Consider the following 24,758-nt stretch of genomic DNA (forward strand, 5'->3'; position numbering starts at 1 on the left):
AACTGGACAGTGCTATTCATCAGGCATGGTGTCAGATTCCTCGCATCACCTTTCAACATCTCGTGGAGTCAATGCCAAGAAGAATCGCCAAAGTATTGAAGGCAAAAGGTGGCCCAACGAAGTACTAATTGGGTGGTCATAATAATCTGGCCACTCACGTTCAAATATATCCCATGTTCAAAGGCTGTTAAATCATATTGTTTACCTATATCTTCAGAAAAAGATCACTTCTACTGTCGTGGTAAACAACCTGCTTCCCTATTTATAATGGTCTGGCCCTCTAGCAACTTCAGCGTGAAATTATAGCTAATTTGCCTACAAACGTCAGGTGGTCATAATAATCTGGCCACTCAGTGTATATATGAGAAAAGGATAGAAGCAAGAACTCTCCAATGACCGTTATAGTGGTCTAGGGGTTAAATAATGTCTGCTTGGTTTGAGTGGTGGGATTAGAGATGGAGAGAAAGTAGATAATTTTTCTTTTGGAAGTAGATCCAACATTTCCTGATGGCTTATATGTGGGCAATGAGATAGAGAAAAGACTCAAGAATGACTTAAGATTTTTGGTTTGAGAAACTGGATGGATAGTAGTTACACTTGTGGAAATGGAATACACTGTGAGAGGGACACATTTTTGGTTGCAAGAACAGAGTTCTATTGTGAACATAGTTAATTTGAGGTACTATTAGACCAGGGTCCTCAAACTACGGCCTGCGGGCCACATGCAAATACAAATATTGTGTTTGTTCCCGTTTTGTTTTTTTACTTCAAAATAAGATATGTGCAGTGTGCATAGGAATTTGTTCATAGTTTTTTTTAAACTATAGTCCGGCCCTCCAATGGTCTGAGGGACAGTGAACTGGCCCCCTGTTTAAAAAGTTTGAGGACCCCTGTATTAGACAAATAGAGATGTCAAACATATAATCATATATCCAAGTCTATAACTCCAGGGATCAATGTGGACTCTCTGTTTCTTGAATATACCATACTCTTCCAATGTCTCAGAGCATTTGTTCCAGCTAAGCTTTCTGTCTGGATTATTCTATTTATTCTCACCTTAAAGGCCAGTCTATCTAAATTATTCCCTCCACATTTATTCTCAGTCTCGGTATTGTTTGTGTTTTGTATCTTTTTTGTAATTTGCAAACTTACTTTCACTGTTTTCTCTCCTTAAGAAGAGTTTTGCTTCTCTCACCTTCCAGCCAATGTCTAGGACAATACCTGTCACTTAATAGAGATTCAGTAAATACTTGAATGAGTGTCTGAGCAGGGTAATGGTTTGCTTAAAAGGAAAGATAAGGTGTGTGCATAGATGGGAATAAGAGATGATGGATTCCCCCTTCCTTAAGACTTGAGGGATCTTCAGTAGGAAGAATAGTTAATGTTCAGTAAGCACTTATTGTGCGTTAGGCACTGTGCTAAGCATTTTATAAAAATCTCATTTATATTTAGAACCACTCTATATGGTAGCTACTGTTTTTCTCTTCATTTTGCAGCTAAGGAAGCTGACTCAAAGAGGCAGAGTTGATGAAAATCACACAGCAATATTTAAAGCCCAGTAGTTTGATTCCACAGCCTGCTTTCTTAACCACTACACAGCACAGAAGGCTCATGCTGCAGTGCCTTCGATTATTTAGTTTCCTTATGGAGCTATGGAAAAAGGTTCTGATAAAGTCCATGGAATTGTCTGCAGTACCACTCAGCAGCCTTTTGCCAGTGTCAGGCTGTAAAGATATCTTCACTGGCCCAACAAAATGACTCCACCATATACTTCTTGAGGAAAGGACAAATGTTGCTCCTTACAGACCTCTTCCTCATGAAGCTGCCACCCCACCAATACAGTGGGAAGAGGTCCCCAGGAGCCAGGTCCTAACCCACTTCAACTCACAGACAGGTCTCCTCCTTTCCAGCTAGCCATGGGCAAGGGAGCCAGACCCACTCAATAGAGACCCCAGGTTCTTAATGGCCAAAGTGTGTGGGGGTAGGGAGGAGCAAGGGTAGATGCTAAGACTAAAAGGAAAAAGCTACAAGTCTCATCTTTTTTTGCTCTTTAGGGATAAAGGTGCTTTCTTTTCTTCCTTTCTTTCTCCTGTTCTTATTGGTCAATAAACTCCTAAAAGCAGAGTCTAGACCAGCCGTGGGCAAACTACGGCCCGCGGGCCGGATCCGGCCCATTTGAAATGAATAAAACTAAAAAAAAAAAAAGACTGTACCCTTTTATGTAATGATGTTTACTTTGAATTTATATTAGTTCACACAAACACTCCATCCATGCTTTTGTTCCGGCCCTCCGGTCCAGTTTAAGAACCCATTGTGGCCCTCGAGTCAAAAAGTTTGCCCACCCCTGGTCTAGACTTTGCTCTCATTTTAATGAACCCCTTTGCCTTTTACATTCTGTATGTTAAACTGAATCCCATCAGCAAAAGGGATAAATCTAAGACATGGAATTTATGAATAAATAATAAAAAATTTTTTGATAAGAATTTGGTAGACCAAATTGACCCTAAGTATTTTCCTAGCTGTTTATTTTTAGTCTCTCAGTTCCCAGAACCTAGAATAGTCTGTATCAGCATTTTTTCACTTATATCAGCTGCACGTCTGCCTTTGAGTGTGTAACTGTTGGCTCTGACAGTTTTATTTTTTAAAAAAATGACATTCTAACATTAAGATGAAGGAAAATGAGTTGAAAAATATTAATATATGTACAGAGAGTTATGCAGCCTTTATTTCAATTAATAGTATACTAATAGAAACAATGTCATTATCTAAGTAGGGAAATTGAGTAGACATTAAATTAAAAATACAAATTAAAATTCTCTCTACAAAGACAGGATAAAAGTATACCATATACATATAAAACTTCTTTTTGTAACTTGCAAATGTAATGAAATATTTTCTAAGGTGATAATTGGAATTGTCTGCAGTACCACTGCAGAAGACCCATTTTGGGAGAAAAGAACTTTGTGATTATTTAAAATTAATTTATAGAGTGTTAAAACAAGTATTCAATTACTAAAAACGTCTCAAATGAATGCCAGACAGGCAGACTACTTTGCATACTTAGCAACAAAGATTTTTTACTCTAATAATTTTAATGACAAAGCTGATCAAATTCTGAATAATCCTTGGACTCTAAAAATATGGCACGCCTGAGATTTGAATGGAACAAATGTGCTAAGCAGGCTAAGCCAGGTAATGAAGCAGACTGACTGTGAACTTGTTGATAAAAGAAATGTAGAGATAGCAATTATTTCTCAGTCTGAATAGTAGAAAAATTATAGTCCCTGACAATCATTTTATGTTCTGTATTGTGGCATTTTGTTAATTATTCCTACTTAGGATTATATGTTGGGCTTGTGGCTTCAAAATAAAGGCTCTGAAATGTCATATTGTCAATATGTTCAGAAACTCATCTGTTTTAGGTGTTAAATCTTTGTGGTGAGAAATGTTTAAAAGTCTGCATTTAAATTTTTGCCTTTTTTTTTTTTCCTGCTATTACACTGGATAACCACTCCCATACATTTGACCTTGATGTGGATAAAGCTTATATTTCCACTATTTCTGGAAGCTAAATTCTCAAGTTGGACCTACATGGCATTGGCTCTTGCATCCAAATAACTTGTATTAGTGAGTTATCCTGTATTTGTTTAAGGCAAAAGTAATAAAGAAAAAAAATTCTAAAGTGAAAACGTTGCATTAAAATATCTCATTTTTAGCCCTAGCCGGTTTGGCTCAGTGGATAGAGCATTGGCCTGCAGACTGAAGGACCCCAGGTTCGATTCCGGTCAAGGGCACATGCAGGCTCAATCCCCAGCAGGGGGCATGCAGGAGGCAGCCAATCAATGATTTTCTCTCATTGTTGTTTCTATCTTTCTCTCCCTCTCCCTTCCTCTCTGAAATCAATAAAAATATATATATTTTTAAAAATCTCATCCCTGTACCCATGTAAAGCCCTTTGGAGAATAACTTGAGGAAGATGTGCAGCCATCCCAGAACGCTTTGGCAGGGATTGATTGGCGTAGTTAATAACAGCCATCTGCACCCCATGGCAATCCACCAGGAAGCGTGATTATCCCTGCAGCCCGGCAGACTGGGGCTGGTTGTCTTCTGCAGGTGAACAAAGGAGAAGCTGCTGCTTTGCTATTTTGTTCACTTCATTTAAAATCGCTACCTTTGTGAGGCCCAAGTAATTCTAAGTTTTAATATTTTAAAGCTGTAATTAAGCTTTATTTCCCATTACTTTTATAGCTCAGGTCCACTATTATACCTATTCATGGCTAAACATGTTTTTATTTATTTTTTATTTTTTTAAAAATATATTTTTATTGATTTTAGAGAAGAAGGGAGAGGGATAGAGAGATAGAAACATCAATGATTAGAGAGAATCATTGATCAGCTGCCTCCTGCACGCCCCCTACTGGGGATTGAGCCTGCAACCCAGGCATGTGCCCTTGGCTGGAATCGAACCTGGGACCCTTCAGTCCACAGAACGATGCTCTATCCACTGAGCCAAACCGGCTAGGGCTAAACATGTTTTTACAAGAACATAATGTTTTCATGAAAGTGGAGAATACTCTAATAATGCCTAAATGTTGATTCCTTGTGTTTTGATGATTTCTTTAAATTAAAAAAAAAATTGGTAGAGTTACTATGGGAAAAGGGTAACTTTGTCATGTATTATCTAGTGAAAATAAATGGTCTTGAGATGGAAGTATGAGTCATATTTTAGACTATAGAATATATATATATATAATTTATATTCTGGCAGGTATATAAACCATTTTACTTGATGACAACATGAAAGTTTTATTATTTTTTCACCATAAAGGATTGTTCAAAAGCTTTAAATCTATACTAATAAAAGAGTAATATGCTAACTAGACCGGACATCTTCCGATGACCTTCCGGGCGTCCTTCCGGACAAAGCCATGGTGGAGGGGCTGGGGCAGAGGCGGTTAGGGGCGATCAGGCCAGCAGGGGAGAGCAGTTAGGGGGATCAGGCCGGCAGAGGGGAGCAGTTAGGGGGATCAGGACAGCAGGCAGGTGAGCAGTTAGGAGCCAGTGGTCCTGGATTGCGAGAGGGATGTCTGACTGCCAGTTTAGGCCTGATCCCGGAGGACATTCCCTGAGGGGTCCCGGATTGGAGAGGGTGCAGGCTGGGCTGAGGGACACCCCACCCCCATGCACGAATTTCGTGCACCAGGCCTCTAGTTAGACTATAATCTAGTAAATCCTGTGAATGAAGCGCAATCTATAATTGATTAACATAGCAACCATTTGCTGAAAACAAAGTATAAAAAATATAAACTATATAAAACAAAGTATAAACTGTAAGAAGTGAGAAATCTTTAGGATTAGAACTGGAAATTTGAAATAGAGTGTTACAACCCATTTTCTTCCAGTTAATTAAAACTGTCAGTTGCATGACAGTCAGTCTCTGAACTTGAAAGAGTCATATGCATCACTTTAAATTATTCTATTTTGGGAGGCACTGTAATTAGAAAGGACACAGTCTTCAGAGTCAGGAAGATGTGGGTTCAGACACTGGTTCTGCCACTTGCTGCCTGAGTAACCTCTCTCTTAGAACCTCAAGGCCATTGGAGTGTTGGCCCCACAATCACCCACTAGTTCACTGATTCACTGGAAAGAATCACATAACTTAATATAAATTTATACTCAAGGCTAAGATTTATTCTAACGTAGGATACCTGCCAGAACAGCAGGAGCAGCCAAGGAGAGGTCAAGCACAGGCTTCCTTGCCCTATTTATGCAGGAATTGTGTGGTCATGTCTTTCCACCTACATTCTGCAGACATGTGTGGTATGTCATTGCTCAGGAAATCATACTTGCATCTTGGAGTCCAGAGTTCTCACAGGTTGCTGATCACATAACCATTCACATGACCAGCCATGGTAAAGACCCCAAACCAGGTACCAGGTGCACAGCCCCATTCTTCATGTTTACTTTAAACATGCTGACATGTTCATCTGCACTTCTCACGTCGGGCACATAGACTAGCGTTACTCGGTAACTTTTGGACATTCCAGTAGCTTAATTTTCTATTTGACTAAGGCTCATCATCATGACTTTGAGGATGGTAGAAATGATGGTGACACGGACATGTTCTGCTAACCCTTTCCTCACAGTTACTGTGAAAGATAGCCAAGGTGTCATTGCCCCACAAACCACTTTTATTATGGCTCTCCTATCCTAATTAACCTTCTGTCTCCAGTGTCAGCCCTTTTAGAGTATCTGGGATACACAAAACAATTTATTGAGGTATAGGGAGAAAATATTAGAACTATTTTTAGATTTACTTTTGAGCACACATCCTTTTAGATTTCCTTCATCTGTGAATGTCATTATTATTCCCTTCATTCCTAAAAAATATTTTTGCCACATATAGTGTCAGTTGACAGTTCTTTTAACACTTGAAAAATATTGTGCCATTTTCATCTGGACTCTGTAGTTTCAGAGTAGAAATCTGACCTTTAATTGGTGTTCTCCTGTAGGTGTTTCACTTCTCTCTGGCTGCTGTTAAGACTTTTGTTTGTCTTTAATTTTCTGATTAACTTTTATATGTTTTAGCTGGATTTTGGGGTTTATCCTATGTAATGTTATATCAGTTTCTTGAATTTGTATGTTTGTGTCTTATACCAAATTTGGGAAGTTTTTAGCCATTATTTCTTTAAGTAGTTTTTCAGCATCCCTCTTTTCTCCTCCTCTCTGGGACTATGATGGTACAAATGTTGGATCTTTTGTTATTATCCCACAGGTCCCCTAGGTTGTTTAATTTTCCGCCCAGTCTATTTTCTGTTTGTTGTTTAAATTGGGTAAATTATCTTGATTTGTCCTCAAGTTGAAAAGTTCTGCCTTCTGTTATCTTCACTTTACCATTGAGTTCATTTACTGAGGTATTTTTACTTTAAAGTTCTATAGTTTCCACATATCTTTCTTTTCTTTTTTTAAAAGTATGTTTTTATTGATTTTAAAAGGAAAGGGAGAGAGAGTGAAAAGGAGAGGAAGAGAAAGAAACATCCATTGGCTGCCTCCTGCATACCCCCAGGATCGACCCTATCACCCAGGCATGTGTCCTGACTTAGAATAGAGCCAGCAACTTTTTGGTGCACAGGACAATGCTCAACCAACTGAGCCACACAGGCCAGGGCTGTTTCTTTTTTGTAACTTCTGTTCCTATTGCTGAAATAATTTGCGTTTTCATTTCTTTCAAGAGAAATTGATTGTGGAAGAATTTTTATGGCTGCTTTGAAGTTCTTGTCAGATAATTCCAACATCTGATGTACCTCAATATGGGTGTCAGTTGGCTGGTGTTTCTCACTCAAGTTTGAGATTTCTTGGCTATTGGGATGATGGATGATTTTTTTTATTGTACCATGGACATTTTATATGTTTTGTTAGGAGACATTGGTTCTATTTACATCTTTTATTTTTGCAGGCAGTTACCTTGTTTAGATTTAGCATGCTGGTCCTGGCCTACTTGCATGGGCTGTGGTTTAAATGACAACTTAAATTTTAGAGCCTTTGTGGCATTATTTTGGCTTATGCTCCTTTAGTGCTATATTTGGATAGGAAGAGTTTCCTCTAGCTGGGCTGCCAGGTGCTTCACTCTAGCGGAAGTCATCTTGGGCCCAAGGGCTGTTAGTGTTTTGTTGGCTGAATTCCCCTCTAGGGAAGAGAGAGTACTACCTGTACCAGGTGCTTATTGTGGGATTCTCTCTGTCAGTGCCTCTGCTCCCTGTGTCGAGGCAGGAAATGAAAGTATTTGTTTTGTGGAAGCAAAGAGGCTTTTCAGGCCAGACAGCTCAGAGATAGGACCCTGGAAAACCCACATCATTTTAATAATTAAAACAAACAAACCTCTATTGAATTTATATGTTACATTAAATATTTCTCATTGTTAAGCTTACTTTAAAATTAGAATTGCCACCCTATCTGATTTGGCTAAGTGGGTAGAGCAACGGCCTGCGGACTGAAGGGTCCCAGGTTCAATTCTGGCCAAGGGCCACGTGCCCAGGTTGTAGGCTCAATTCCCACAGTTTGGGGCTTGCGGGAGGCAGCTCATCAACGATTCTCTCTCATCGTTGATGTTTCTATCTCTCTTTCCCTCTCCCTTTCTCTCTGAAGTCAATAAAAAATATCGTTTAAAAAATTTGGAATTTGCCAGTTGCTTCTTTTCTTTATTTAAGTAGCTACAGCTGGTATTACCTTTGAAATTTAAACAAATTTCTTCCTACATTTAATGGGTTTAGTCTCTGCAGTATTTTCTAATCCAGCTATGGAAGTCACAAGATTTTCTGTAACAGAATACAAATAAACTTGACATATCCTAAAACCTTGAGTGGAAAATGTTGTCATGACAACCATATTTTTAAATTGTATTTAAAACTACCCTTGTTAATAAATGAACTACACTCCCAATAGAGATTGGGACTTGTACTATTATGTCCAATGTCTTTAGAGAACAGGTTGAAGTTCTGGGAAGTGAGCAAGCTGGAATCAATCTTATTGCTATAGAGATGGTTGGGAGGAGTTGTGTTACTGAAGATGCATGGTGCGCTCTCGGCAGAATTCCCATATTTCCCAGTCTGAGTTACCTCAAGCCCATATGTTCTTAGCTCAGGGTGATTCAGATCTCACAATTCCTTCATTGACCTTCCAATTCTATAATTCAATGAAAACATCATTTTGGAATCTATTTTATATTAGATTCCCTCAGCCCGACCTGCACCCTCTCCAATCTGGGAGCCCTCAGGGGAGCCCTCTCCAATCCGGGAGTTTCTGTCTGTCTTTGCAATCATATGAGCGAATTGTCTGAGACTACCAACCCAGTTTGGTTTGTTGCTCACAGAATAATAGAGGCATTTTTTTTCTTTGCTTCATTGGTGGAGATTTCCTGGAAGTTTTAGGATATCTTCCCTTTAATTTTTCCTAGACACTCTGATTTTACTTAGGTCTCTCATCTTTGCTTTCCCTCCATCCCCCACCGCAACAGTAACTTGCTCCAGGCTCACTTTGATCTAGTGTCTAGAACAGCCGTCCTCACCTGTGGGTCGCGACGCCTTTGGCGGTCGAACGGCCCTTTCACAGGGATTGCCTAAGACCATCCTGCATATCAGATATTTACATTATGATTTATAACAGTAGCAACATTACAGTTATGAAGTAGCAACGAAAATAATTTTATGGTTGGGTCACAACATGAGGAACTGTATTTAAAGGGCCAGAAGGTTGAGAACCACTGGTCTAGAAGATCCGTCTGCCACCAGAACTACGATTCCCAGCATTCCTGGTGCTCCCCGCGCTCTGGGCTTCTGCTTCAGGTCCTGGGGCTGCCACCAGAACTACTATTCCCAGAATTCCTGGTGCTCCCCACGCTCTTGGTTTTCCCTTCCTGCTCTGTCTCTGTCCCACGGTCTCCCACTCTGCCAAGTCTTCCAAACTGCCAGCTCTCACTGTCTGCTCTCCGTCTGGTGGCTTGGGGAGCCCAGGTCCCCAAGCCACTCCACTCTCTGCCAGCTCTCCTGCTCTGCTCTCTGCCCGGCGTCTTGGGGGTCATGGCTCCCTCAGTACCTGGGAGCGACCGAGGGAGCCATGTCCCCCCAAGCCTCTGGCTCTCCTGCTCTGCTCTCCGCCCAGTGGCTTGGGGGAGCAACCGAGGGAGCCATGTCCCCCATAGCTGCCAGCTTTCCCGCTCTGCTCTCCACCCGGTGCCTGTTTATGCAAATTAACCCACCACATTTGTCAGGTTAATTTGCATAATCATGCCTGATTGGCTGGTGAGCGTAGCAGAGGGATGGTCAATTTACATGTTTCTCTTTTATTATATAGAATACTAGTCATAGACCAAATGAGACTTTACATATATGAAATTATTCAACTTTAGGATAGTTCTACAATTTGGCATGAATTGGCTTTCATAGCACTCAATGTATCATAGAGTAATATCATAGATTAACACATTTCGTACCACTCAGGAGTTTTCTCGTGTTTCGTGCGCCATCTGTTAAGGACCGCTCACGAGTGTTCTCGTTTTTCACGCCCATGGAAAAAGGAGCGAATCTAGATACTTATGTAAATTTTGTTTGGTCCCTCTTCATAGAGGAAAATGTTTTACGCAGTACCATACGTTAAAAAAGTACTAGGAACTTTAATTGTTTAATTGTTTTTGTAAATAAAAATTTTTTAATTATTGAAAAACAACACCTAAAGTGCATTATGATGATTTAAATAACATGCAGTTTGCCCAAAAATGTGCAGTCCCTGGCGTATGTCTTAGAGATTTCTATGTGGTACACAGTGTGTTAATATCTAAGAAAAAATGCATGTCCTTGAGTATGCTCCAATTTCAGTTGAAGGACTCTGGAAACCTTAAAGAATTTTTAAAAATTGTATGGTATTTATTCAGATTATAGATGTTTTTTCTGTTATTTGATCCTTCTTTTTAGTTACCTGAGATGACTTACATATGTATATAATTTAGACTCAGAAAATTATTTACTCAGTTTTATTTTAAACGCCATGTTCTTTGGTCTCTCCAGCACAGTAAAAGCTAAGCACTGTCACAGGAGACAAAGATTGAGGTTCTTATCCCAGCTCTCACTTAAGTACTTCTGTGACCATGGAAAAGAGTTGTGCAAAAGCTCTGCTGTTGTATGTATCCCTAGTTTATTGCTTAATAGTAATTAATTGTCTAAATACACAAAAATTTGTCAGTTCTGGTTTTGCTGGACATTGGAATTTTTTCTAGTTTTTTGCTATTATAAATAGAGCTGCCACAAACATTTTTGATGTCCCTTTGTGGATATATATTTTCATTTCTCTTGGTTTTATATCTAGGAGTATAATTTCTGAATCATAAAGTAGATATAAATTGTCTTTCAGAATGGCTTGTACCATTTTACATACTCACTAACTGTATAAGGACTCCACTTTTTCTGTATTCTTGCAATCTTGTGGCATTGTTAATCTTTTTAATTTTAATATTCTAATATGTATGGAATAGCATCTAATTGTTATTTGTATTTGTATGTCACTGAAGACTAATGATGATGTTAAAAATATTTTGATATGCTTATTATCTATTTTCTTAAAATTTTTTACCCAATTTTTTCCCCTTTTTTAAAAAAATTCTTCATTGTTGAAAGTATTACGTAAGTCTCGTTTTCCTCCCATTGACCTATTCCCAGCCGTTCCCACCCCCTAGCACATACACTCACCCCCTACTATCTGTGTCCATGGGTTATGCTTATATGCATGCATACAAGTCCTTTGGTTGCTCTCTTAAAACGCCCCCAACCCCAATTTCTTAAAGTTGGGTGGTTGTTATCTTTTAAGTTCTCTATATGTTGTACATACAAATCACTGTTCTCTCAGATTATAGTTCACCTTTTCATTTTTAAAAAAGTGATGCCTTTGAAGAACTAGTGTCTCTAATTTTGATGAATTCTAATTATTTGTTTATTTTATAGTTATTGCTTTTTGTGTCTATCAAAGTCTTTGCCTACTCACATAGTTGTGAAGATATTCCTCTGTTTTCTTTCAGGTCCTTTATAGCTTTAATTTTGTATTTAGATTGAAAGACTGTACATATAAATTGTTGTTTTTTGAAGTCAGTTGATCTAACAGAGGGTGATGTTTGAATGTTTGTCATATGGTGTTTCTGAGGGTAAAGTACTTCAAATGGATGTCCAGGACATTTCAACCCATAGTTAGGGTGGCTTTTTACTTCAAGATGTTTATTTACTTATTACAACTCATTCTATAGATCATAATTACATTTCAACATGTGTAATGGGGGAATACTACATTTTAACATTAATTAAAAACAAATCCTGAATAAAATATATCACTCCGGGATTTTCTTTTCCTTCTCTGACTCTTCCCCTGCATAACCCAATTTTTCCATCCCTCCCTTTCTTCCTCCCTCACCCTTCCTTTCCCTTGCTTCATTTCCTTTTCCTTTTTTTTTTTTAAATCTGTATGCCTTTGTAACATGATGGCATTATGTGGTTTAATATATAAGATTTTTTAGATGATAAACTGTTCCCTAAGCAGTAATTAGTTCTTGAGATTGGATAATGGGTTGCATCACTGGTCTTATGTACCCTAGTTTCGTTTATTACACTATAGGAAATTACTTAGGCAAGATACGGGACTACATGCAGTGTCATTAACAGCTATAACTCATGCCAGTTTATATGTGGAAAAATTAGCTCTTAGTAATGTGGTTTGGGTACAAAAAGAATTCTCTATGATCAAGAGAGAATTGGAAATTTTGCATTATAAAATGAAATTCTCTCATGTACTTATGACACAGCTCTTTTGAAATGACAAATAATAACATAGTCTAAGCTTTATGGGGAGAGAAAAGTGCATGCTATGTTCTAGTTACAGGGACACCGTCATTTGGACAGTGAAGATTTCTGATAGAAGTTTGCTATAATGTAGATTTTAAAATCCTATTGTGTAGTAACATATCTTAGATCTGTTTTATAGCCTCCTGATGTTACAACTTCTTAGTGTGCTGTAGATTTAATGGTTTGAATGAAGTATCCCCTTCGGTCTGTTTTCCAATGCCTCAGTGCATCTTATAGGAAATGTACTCTTACTTGGGCTAAAAAACTGTTTTTTTTCTTTGCCATAGGATAAGAAATGGCTTCTCAGTCATGAAGATATCACATTGGGTGAATTACTGGGCAAGGTATGTAATCAAGTGAAGTAAATAACTGACCGTCTTTATAGTGATTGCGAACTCTGTAGAGTCTTTATTTTCCTCCAACCCTTCTTATGTTCCGGCACACAATAACGCACCTTCCACATTAACCTGGAAGAGCACAGTACCACAGACCATCTGGGATGGTCACTGAAATAGATGTGTGAAAACCTTTGAGACGTTTAAAGATGATTTTTGACTTTTAAAAACTATCATGTGTAACCAGAAAATATAAAATACTAGTACTGCTCTTTGGGATTTCAAAACTCTGTATAGAATCACAGTATATAACAACATTGGACATGTTATTTTACCTAAATATTGTATGAACAAGACACATATTTCAGTATAAATATTCATTTTGTAGCTAGCTCTATTAATGGTTAGAAGTCTAGTTGGAAGTTTCTTTCAATTCATAGGCCATTTGAAAGTATTATATCTAACAATAATGGCAAACTTTTGATAATCAAATGGACTACTTGCCAATTTATTGTTTATTTATAATTGAGTTCCAATGGTAAATGTAAACTTTTTTGTCAATGGCTTAATTAGTGATGTTTCCATTAACTATTTTGAATTTAGTTTCATAATGCAATGTGAAAAAATAAAGTAAAATCAAGATATTTTGTGAAAACTATCACTGATACATTTCTGAGTTATCAGTATTAGACTTAAAGTTCAGCATGTTAAGTGAAAAATGATTGTTCATTACTTTTTTGTTTTAAATGTAAACATGATGAATTGACAAAATGTTTTCTATTTTTTTAACTGTTACATATTTTAAGAAAGTAAATCCCTGTTGAAGTGATCTACTTCACAGGACTTTTATTAGTATTTTAAAATATCTTTTCAAAATGGAAGCATGAAATTACTCCTGGCTAGCAGTTTTTATTGACTGCAAATACTTAGGAAGTAAGTAATTTCTAAAGCATTTCAAGATAAAAGCATTAGGTGATGTGTTTGTTTCCTATGTTATATGCTTGTCATTCTTTTTTTTTTTTAATATATTTTATTGATTTTTTACAGAGAGGAAGGGAGAGGGATAGAGAGTTAGAAACATCGATGACAGAGAAACATCGATCAGCTGCCTCCTGCACACCTCCCACTGGGGATGTGCCCGCAACCAAGGTACATGCCCTTGACCGGAATCGAACCTGGGACCTTTCAGTCCACAGGCCGACGCTCTATCCACTGAGCCAAACCGGTTAGGGCTGCTTGTCATTCTTAAGGAAATATTTCTTCTTTCTGTTACTTTAGGTCATTAACTCAGTAGTACTGATTGGGCCAAAAATTATTACAAAGAAATTAAATAAATTTCCATGAAAATATAATTAAATAATAAATCATCCAATTAAATCACTTACTGAAATATCATGTGTTGAAGGGGACAGATTATTTTTAGTACTTGGGAAAAAACAAAAATATTTCAATTATTTTTATATTTAGTTGAATATGTGAAATAATAGTGTATCAGGAGGAATTTTAGCCTCTATTTTCTTTGTAAGGGTATTTCAAAGAATAGTTATTTTTCCCAATGACAAGGCAGTAGCATGATGTCAATTTCAAAAAAAAAATATTTAATCATTTTAATAAAAGACTACAACTTTAATGATAATGGTATAGCTTCATTTCAGCTAATATTTTAAATAGAACATGATTTGTCATTTAATATTTTCACTGCCAATTCTGAATAAATACTTGTAATGTATTGTATATTAGTGGTAAAATAAGGTTGAGACAAGAATTCTAATTTTTTGAGTACTATACTCTTACTAGACAGTTCTTGATGTATAGTTGGTGTTCAATAAATATTTATTCAATCCTCAGTGAACAATGCCCTTTTGGAGCTTTTATTCTGTCTAACAGGGGAAGGCTGATAAACAATAAAAATAATAAATAGTAAATTTTATAATGTTAAAGGGTGCTGAGTCCTGTGGAAAATACTGGGAGTTTAGGAGTGCTATAAGTAGAAGTTGCCATTTTTAATAAGGAAATTCAGGTAAGCCTGATTAAAATTGTTACTTTCAAATTAAAACTTGGAGAGAAGGGATTTAGCCATGTGGACATCTAAGGAAGAGGGTTCTAGACAGAGGGAGTAACCAGTGCAAATTTCATTTGAAGAACAAGGGAGATCATTTGGCTGTAACTTAGTAAACAAGGAGGAATATGATAGGACAGGAAGTCAGTGAGTTGGTGAGGGTATAGGTCATGTAGTGCCTTGTAGGCATGCTGGTTTGCAGCTGGGAATGATCTAGTGACAAATTTATGATTTGGGAGGGAGAGATGAGAATTGGTAGAGTAATGTCATTGAGTAGATAAGAGTAAATTTAATTTACAATGGAGAATTGACTTCAATAAGAACACAATAGTTCATTTTTATAACAGCAAGGAAGATTGGTAGGTGGGTAGGGTAAATGTGGGGCTGAGAGCCTGAAAGTTCTCTTTACTAGTAGATTGCTTCAGTTTTCTCAATGTACTAACAAGCAAGATTATCAGCTAAGAATAAGGATGGAGGGAGGAAGAGTAGGGGACTTAAGAAGAGAGTAGAAGGGGAAAGCCATTATTTAGAAGAATGAGAGTGTGAATTTTCTACAGAATTGTAATATGATTATTGAGCAGCATTAAGGAGGTTTGTGTTCATGAATTTTTTAAAAAATAATTCTTTAATGTTGAAAGAATTGTGTTCATGAATTTAAAGTGAATCCAGTCAGCATGGTTGTGGGCTTTCTTCAGTCCCATTTGGCTGCCTAAGTGCAGAGTAGTAGCGTTGCATTCAATTTGGGTTGTGGATTTGACAAGGGAGTTCTACAGATTAAGAGGAACAAAATGTTGGCAATGTATGGTAAGCAGTTGTAATTATTATTGACCATGGAATTTAAGCTGGATAAGGAAGGAAGAAAGGATATTAAGGGGTTGATGGACAATGAGTAATAGAACCTCAAAATCTTTATATTCTTACAGAGTGAAAGGATTTTTGTGGTCTAGATAATAGAGGAAGTAAGTTAGAAAAATAGAAGCCAGCCAGAAAACAGGATGAATGACATAGATATTATGGAGGAGTTGCATTATTGGCAATGGCAAAGTTTAAGGTATTATCCTAGAAATAGTTCAAAATAGAAAATCATTGAAAGAGAGATGTTAAAAAAAACAACAAAACAAAGTTGAGTTTGAACTGTTGTACAGATTTTTAGGTGTCTATTGAAATTGCCAAGAATTAAGACGGGAATAACACAGGGTATAGTGACCAGGAGCTCAAATTGTCTATAAATGAAGCAAAATCTTTTCAAATTCAATAGCTTATAGCCATAGTAAGGGACAGTTGTTCAGTTGGTATAAAGCTTCAAAGCCGGGTGTTTTTTGTTTGTTTGTTTGTTTGAATTTTGTTTTTAGGAATGTAGGAGGAAAAATGGGTTGAAAATATTAACAAGGAACTAGTAAAATACTTTATCCCAAATCTGGGCAGAGGGAGAAGGCTTGAACGGGGGAGTCATGACTTAAGTTTAGAAGACAAAAGGAAAATCATCTACCATCTGCGTATTTTCAAGTGAGAACCAAGTTTCTATTGGAACAAGAAGGTGAAGAGAATGACCAAAAAAATGCATGGAAGATAAAATTTTTATAATGATGAACCATGGATTCAGGAAGGCACAGTAAAAGTTGGGGATAGAAGGGGAAAATTTTGATATAGAGGGTTGAATAGGAGTCTACAGAATCTAATGAAGACTAAGGAAGGAGGAGATGAGGATTAACCTAGGACCAAGATCTTCTTATGAGGAATGACATGAAAATAGATAACAGACATAATATTTAGCCTCATGGACCTAAGGTCAGTAGCAGAGATGAAGTTGTGCCTGTCAAATGAACTTAAAAATTAGTTAGCGTTTTTCTGATTGGAGTTGGGGGATGGTTTCCATGAAGGATAAAAATGTAGAAAAGGCATGGCACATATTTGGGGATCACTAAGTGCTTGAGTTTAGGACATGTGTAACAGAGTCTATATTGTGGAGCTAGACAGAGGCTGAGATGGTGATGGTAATTCAAGGATGAATTTTGACTAAGGAAGTAAGTTGTCTCTTGGAAAGATTAATCTGGCAGTGCTGTGGTGGATCAATTGAAGGAGTGAGTGACTGACAGATCAGTTTAGGTGATAAACTTAAGATTTTGAATCAGGGTGACCTTTCTGAGATGTAAGGCGGAAGACACAAATATTGCAGAGGTAGAATCTGAATGCTTGCAGAGAGAATGAATGGCGGTCCTAGTAAATGAAAAAGGTAATTTAGTTAAGAAAAGTCTAATGAGTAAAACATTAAGTTTTAGACAAGTTAAATTATAAGTGCTTCAGAATCATTCAGATAAGTAGAAGCCCAGTAATTGTGCATATTAATATCTTCTCTCAGCTCTATCTATGATATATTAATGATCTGATAATGGGGGAACCTTGAGAATAACAAACATGGAAGGATATAAAAGCTCACACTTTTCTTCTAACTTATGATAAATGTGTATTATATTGAATTTATAATCAATCATTGCTTTTAAATATTTAAGAGTTAAATATTAGATTCAATAACAATTTATTATCTTAATACTTAAGTGTATTGAAGTTTAAGTAAACTAATTTTAAAATTAAGTAAAATATTAAGTAATACTTAAAATGTTCAAAAATTTATTTTTTAATAATGTTAAATTATTTATTAGTAACATGTAAAAAGTATATACCTTGAACTATTGGTTAAGAGTTATATGGACCTTAGAACTCAGAAAACTCAATAATGAGTAGACTCCTACTTCAGCTACTTCTTGCTCAACAAGAATAGTATTGAAGCTTATTATAATATAATTAGATGGCTAGTGCATGAAATTTATGCACTGCGGGGGGTGGGGGGGTGTTCCTCAGCCTGACCTGCACCTACTTGCAGTCCGGGACCCCTCGAGGGATGTCCGCCTGCTGGTTTAGGCCCAGTCCCCCTAGGGATCGGGCCTAAGCCGGCAGGCTGACATCTCTCTTACAGTCTGGGGCTCTCACAGTCCGGGACCCCTCGCTCCTTACCGCCCACCTGCAGCAGAGGTGGGAGAGGCTCCTGCCACTGCCACTGTGCTCGCCAGCTGTGAGCCCAGCTTCTGACTGAGTGCCGCTCCCCCTGTGGGAGCACACTGACCACCACGGGGCAGCTCCTGCTTTGAGCGTCTGCCCCCTCGTGGTCATTGTGAGTCATAGCGACCGGTCATTCCGCCAGTCATTCCAACATTTGGTTGATTTGCATATTAGCATTTTATTATATAGGATGCTTGCATATTATTCTTATTCTTCTTCTTATTATCCTATATAATAAAGAGCTAATATGCAAATGGTCATCACACCCTCACACCATCATGCCGTAAGGCTCAGATGCTCAACACTGGGAAGAGAGGAATGGGGACCATCCAGGCACAAATGAGCTCACGAGAGAGGAATGGGGACCAGCTAGGCTGCAGCCCAGGAGAGGGACAAGCTGCACGCCCCACAGTCCAGGGCACCAGCGGCTGCACCTGCGACCCAGGAGAGGGACAAGCCACACACCCCACCGTCCTGGGCACCAGTGCCTGCAGCTGTGGCCCAGGAGAGGGACAAGCTGCCCGTCCCATGGTCCTGGGCACCTGAAGCTGCGGCCCAGATGAAGCTGCCCACCCACGGTCCCTTGCAGCTGCGGCCGGCCCGAGCGAAGCCAGCCCGGGTCCTGGGTGCCTGCAGCCAGCCAGAGGGAGGGAAGCTTGGGTCCTGGGTGCCTGCAGCTGGCCAGAGGGAGGGAAGCCTGGGTCCTGGGTGCGGGGCAAGGCAGAGGTGGTTAGGGGTGATCAGGCCAGCAGGGGAGCAGTTAGGGGCGATCAGGCCAGTAGGGAGCAGTTAGCAGAGATCAGGCAGGCAGGCAGAGGTGGTTAGGGGTGATCAGGCAGGCAGACAAGTAGTTAGGCGTCAGCGGTCCCGGATTGTGAGAGGCAGTCGGACATCCCCCGAGGGGTCCCAGATTGGAGAGGGTGAAGGTCGGGCCGAAGGACCCCTCCCCATGCATGAATTTTGTGCACCGGGCCTCTAGTAGCTTTATAAAAACATAGAAGCATATGTAGAAAAACTTGAAGAGAACACTAAAAAATAATTATTGTGTTAGCCTTATAGGTCTTCTCTGTAATGTTTTGTGTTTATAATAAAAGAAAAATGACTTCAAACTGGAAATTAGGCACCTTAAGTCAAAATACGTTTTTGCCATAGAATAAGGTTAGGCGTTCATACATTTGATAGAAAATGAATTCATCACCAATGACATAGGCATTTGGATAAGAACCTCTTCTTCCTTGGTGCCTTCCAGAGACTGACAGCCTACAACAGTGGCTGACAGTCCTTCGTCTTCCTAGTTCTGTTGTCTCTGCCCTAGTCTCTTACTCTCACTCCTCTCCAACTGACATATAGCTGTGTGGCTCAACACCAACAGTCACCTTGCAAAATCTCTGCTTTATCTTCAAACATTAATGGATAATTTTTTAAATTTAATAACTTGCAGATAAAGGAAACTGGATGTAATGAAACTCAGATATTTCTGACAATGTGAAATTTGAGTTTCTCCTTTCGTCCTATTTTCTTGAATTTTTTCCCTATTTTCATTTTCAATTGTCCCCAAATATTTGGTGTATTGAGTAGCATATTGAAAGTTGAGAGCATTCGTAAGAGCAACATTCCCAATCTTGATTTCCACTTCAAACTCTGAATAATGCTGAATGCTTTAATTAAAAATGTATCATTACATGCTTTTTTTGTATTTTGTGAAGATTTATGTGGCTGTCTTACCCCTCAAACAATGAATGTATTTGTATTTTCAGGGAAATTTTGGTGAAGTATATAAAGGCATATTAAAGGATAAAACTGCTGTTGCTGTTAAAACATGTAAAGAAGATCTTCCTCAGGAACTGAAAATAAAATTTTTACAAGAAGCCAAGTGAGTTCTTTAAAATTATGTCAAGTGTGTATTTATAATACAAATGACTCACTAAAATGTAACTTTGAAGATATCATAAATTATAATTTGCTGAAGTGGAAATAAGCATTTTCAGAGCCCTCGTCCAAAAGTAAGCACTTATACAATGTGGAATCAGAAGGTTTCTGTTTTTGAGTGAGACTATAGGTCAGTTAGTAAGCACAGTGAAAAGAACCAGGTGCTAAAAAACTGAGTATTCTTCAAGTCTTTGAAAAAAAAATTGCAGTATTTTTTGCTTTTATCACACATACATATACATACATATGTATATATGCAAAGTTGTGATTTTCCTTATAATAAAAATATTTCTATATTCTATATATAAAATATATAGTTTACATAAATATTTAGATATATAACTTCATCTCCCCTACCTTACTTAGATATTATCACTTAATTCTTTTTTTCCATTTGTTAGTTTTCTTTTCTAAGAACCTCATATGCCTTCTTTAATTTAGTGTCTGGCATTTGTTCTGGAATTTGCATATTGTTTCTTTTCTAATTGATCTTTTTAGATGATTGTCTTTTTCCTATTTTTAGCTAAAATTTAATGTTCCAATTTGCTACCTCTGTATTGCAGATAGTTAAAACCATTCAGTTAATTGTAACATCTAGTTTATACAATGAAGCACAAAACAAATTGAAAGGTGTTTTGGACAGAGTGAGGATAGACATATGTTTGGGAGATGGATGAATGAATGGGAGAGGAGGAAAATAGATGGATCTATAGATTGTTGGTGTGAAGCAGGGGTGGGGAACCTTTTTTCTGCCAACAGCTATTTGGATATTTATAACATTATTCGTGGGCCATACAAAATTATCAACTTAAAAATTAGCCTGCTTTATTTGATTAAACATTTAATTAACTCACCCCTAATGCCTTGGCAGTACCAGACCAAATGATTTTGAGGGCCTGACGTGCCTCACCCCTGGTGTAAAGGGAGAGAGGAAGGTGTGAGTGTATTGGCGGGTATGTGTGTCTCCATCATGATCTAGTGTATAAAATTGTCATGGAGAACAGAGGATATGGCAATGAGGGAACATGGCAGTGAGTGAACTAAGTCCCATGGCATGGAGCATTTTCCTGTCCATTTCTCCATTTATCTGAAAATGAGTATTGATAGCAAAGGAGTAAACTGGTAAGATGCATTTATTGAATATTATCTACAGAATAAAGTGAAACCCCGTTTCATGTGTATTTTTGGCAATTCAGAAAAAATACTCTAATAAATTTAAAGGTTTTAAATCCATAGATTTATTATTTTATAGACTAGTGACCTAGTGCACAAAATTTGTGCATGGAGGGGGGGGGTTCCCTCAGCCCAGCCTGCACCCTCTCTAATCGGACATCCCTCTAGCAATCTGGGACTGCTGGCTCCTAACCGCTCACCTGCCTACCTACCTGCCTGATTGCCCCTAACTGCCTCTGCCTGCCTGCCTGATCGCCCTTAACTTCTTTCCCCTGCCGGCTGATCTCGCCTCCAACTGCCCTACCCTGCTGGCCAATTTGGTTCTGATTGGTCGGTTTCTATGCCAGTCAGCGTCAAAAGCTCCGCCTCCTAGGCAGCCATTGGCTCTTCACATTTCACCCAGATTTGTTTCTGATTGGTCAGTTTCTATGACAGTCAGTGTTTCTGGCCCTGATCAGCAGCCCCCATGGAGGCCCAGAGAGAAACAGAGGTGCGGCTGCTGGCAAAGCCTGGAGAGAAAGAGGCAACGGCTGATCAACAGCTGCAATGGAGGCTGCAGATCAGACCCTGCCTCTCTCTCCGGGCCTCTCTCTCAGCCTGATCCACAGCCCCCTTGGCAGTCAGTGCTGGGTTGCTGCATGGCGACCCAGCACTAACTGTAGGACTGACTTCTGGTGTTTGGTCGAGCCTTCGGTCAGTTGTTATGGACCCTGGGTTTTTATATATTAGGATATCCATGGGTATTCTTATGGTATAAATTATATCCAACATTTTCAAAAATCTTTAATTTTTTTTCTTTTCTAATTTGTGATTGTTTTATTGAAAAATAGAGAGTTTAGCTTGCTTTTCTACAATGAGATTGTTTTATTTAAAAATAAAAACTATATTCTTGACTGGTTTGGCTCAGTGGATAGAATGTCAGCCTTTGGACTGAAGAGTCCCGGGTTCGATTCTGGTTGCAGGCTTGATCCCCAGTAGGGGGTTTGCAGGAGGCAGCTGATCAGTGTTTCTCATCGATGTTTCTAACTCTCTATTCCTCTTTCTTCCTCTCTGTAAAATCAGTAATATATATTTAATAAATAAATAAATTAAATTATATCCATGCAAAAATTTTTAAGTGTACTTTAATAGATGATAGAGCTCTATAGTTAGCTATTTAATATTATTGGAATTCAGGCTGGCTGGTTTTTGGAATTTCTTTACTAAGCAATTTCCAGCTTCAGAAATGACATTTTGAATTAAAGTCAAACATTTTAAAACTTTCTTTTTAATTCTTTGTATAAGTTGCAAATTCAAAGTTATTGTCAGAATATTTCCCTTATTTCTAGAATTCTTTCAAGTTTATTTTTTCATTTATAAATCAATCTGTATTTTCAATGTAAAACATTTTTCTTAGATGTATCCCTGCTTTAGGTGTACATGTATAAAATTTATATAAACTGTTTTATCTTTCTCTAAATAAAGTTATTTTTTCATTCTCTTAGGCAAGAAAACTGCGTCTTTGAAATATAAGTGAGCTTATAACTATGTCAATAGGATAATGTGGAGTAAAATTTGGTAATAGAAATCACCAGGGTAGACAGGCCTCTGAGGGAATCGAATCTACTTTTCATTTGAGCTAGGAGTCTGTGCTATTTTATAACCCTCTGAAATTTTGCCTTATCCAAACTAAGTCTTCTCTGCTTCAGCTTAACTTGATACTGAAACTCTGTTACTCAGTTATTATTTAACCTTTTGACAACTTTCTCAAAACTTTTGAGTTCTTACTATTTTGAGATTGATTATGGTCAGCAAGAAAGCTCTGATTATAAAATTTAATGAAGGGATTACACTATGGTATTTATCAACATGAATTAGATTCTTATTTTTAAGTATTTTAAATCAAGTGTGTACATAGAGCAAAACAAAAAGATGCTACCCTAGAAGCTTACAGTTTTGAGTTCACTCATGCTTTTCAGCTATGCTTTTGTGGTGGTGGGTGGCTAAGTCCAGATATTTGAAAGAGAGTTCTAAATGTTTTAGACTAAGTAAGTTATTCCTATTTAGCATGGTTGTTAGTCATTCAGAGTGAATAATAATTTTAAGTGAATATTTAATGGAATTAAGGATAATTGACTGATTTGTACCTATATTTTGCCAAGATTTATCAAAATTTGCATATATCCTATTACAATTTGGGTTCACACTGAAGTTTTAAAAAATGAGTTATATTGATTAAAGTATTTTCTACTTGTGTACATTACTTATAATCATAGGTTAATGCATAATTATTTAAAATAATTATTCTTTTCTCATTCAGAATTCTCAAGCAATACGATCATCCCAATATTGTCAAACTTATAGGAGTTTGCACACAGAGACAGCCGATCTACATCATTATGGAACTGATTTCAGGTAATAGCATTTTAGAGGTTTCCATGATGACATTTTATTTTAAATTATTTTATTTTGTTTTATTTTCCATCACCATTTATCCCCCCCATACCCTCTTCTACCTCCACCCACCCTCCTCCACTCCCGCAAACACCACACTGTTGTCCATGTCCAAGGAGTTCTTTCGTTTTTCTTTTCCCCTTTTTTGCTCAATCCTTCCACCCCCCTCAAACTCCCCTCCCCAACAGAGCTGTCTATGTGCTCTACTATGATTCTGTCTCTATTTTGCTTGTTAGTTCAGTTTGTTCATTAAATTCCACATATAAGTGAAATCATAAGGTCTTTGTCCTTCTCTGACTGGCTTATTTCACTTAGCATGTTCTCCAGTTCTGTCCATGTTGTCACAAAGGGTAAATTTTCTTCCTTTTTATGGCCGAGTAGTATTCCATTGTCTAAATCAGGGGTCCTCAAACTACGGCCCGCGGGCCACATGCAAATACAAATATTGTATTTGCTCCCGTTTTGTTTTTTTTACTTCAAAATAAGATATGTGCAGTGTGCGTAGGAATTTGTTCATAGTTTTTTTTTAAACTATAGTCCGGCCCTCCGGTCTGAGGGACAGTGAACTGGCCCCCTGTTTAAAAAGTTTGAGGACCCCTGGTCTAAATGTACCATAGCTGTTTTATCCACTCATCTCTTGATGGACACTTGGGCTGCTTCCAAATCTTGGCTATCTATAATAATAAAAGCATAATATGCTAATTAGACCGGACAACCAAACGAACGTCCGGACGTCCTTCTGGACGTCCTTCCGGACAAGCCGCGGCTACGGGGGCCAAGGCAGAGGCGATTAGGGGCCATAAGGCAGGCAGGTGAGCAGTTAGGGGCGATCAGGCAGGCAGGCAGAGTGGTTAGGGGCGATCAGGTAGGCAGGCCAGTGGTTAGGCATGATCAAGCAGGTAGGTGAGTGGTTAGGGGTGATTAGGCAGGCAGGCGAGCGGTTAGGAGTCAGCGGTCTTGGGTTGCAAGAGGGATGTCCCACTGCTGGTTTAGGCCTGATTTGGGCCTCTACTTGTAAATAATGCTGCAATGAACATAGTGGTGTATATATTCTTTCTCGGCTTAGTGTTTTGTGTTTCTTTGGGTAAATTCTCAGAAGTGGAATCACTGGGTCATAAGGCAGTTCCATTTTAATTTTTTGTGGTAACTCCATACTGTTTTCCACAGTGGCTGCACCCATCTGCATTCCTATAAACAGTGAACAAGGTTTTCCTTTTCTCCACATTTTTACCAACACTTGTTGTTTGTTTATTGGTGATAGCTATTCTGACAGGTGTGGGGTGATGTCTCATTGTGATTTTAAATTGCATTTCTCTGATGATTAGTGATGTTGAGCATCTTTTCATATGTCGATTGGCCATCTGTATGTCCCCTTTGGAGAAGTATCTATTGAGG

The 24,758-nt window shown here is 38.1% G+C and overlaps 1 protein-coding gene across 4 annotated transcripts in view; it reads left to right on the forward strand.

Annotated features, from left to right (window-relative positions):
• FER (fer (fps/fes related) tyrosine kinase) overlaps positions 1-24,758 on the forward strand; it is a 316,192-nt gene that overhangs the window by 195,454 nt on the left and 95,980 nt on the right. For all 4 annotated transcript variants that reach the window (XM_005866441.2, XM_014539886.1, XM_014539885.1 and 1 more), the window contains 3 exons: positions 12,665-12,721; positions 19,586-19,701; positions 23,230-23,324. In XM_005866441.2, coding sequence (XP_005866503.1) covers positions 12,665-12,721; positions 19,586-19,701; positions 23,230-23,324 — 268 coding nt within the window. The remainder of the gene's footprint in view (positions 1-12,664; positions 12,722-19,585; positions 19,702-23,229; positions 23,325-24,758) is intronic.

The sequence above is a fragment of the Myotis brandtii genome, unplaced genomic scaffold (assembly GCF_000412655.1).
Source record: "Myotis brandtii unplaced genomic scaffold, ASM41265v1 scaffold230, whole genome shotgun sequence".
NCBI classification, from domain to species: domain Eukaryota; kingdom Metazoa; phylum Chordata; class Mammalia; order Chiroptera; family Vespertilionidae; genus Myotis; species Myotis brandtii.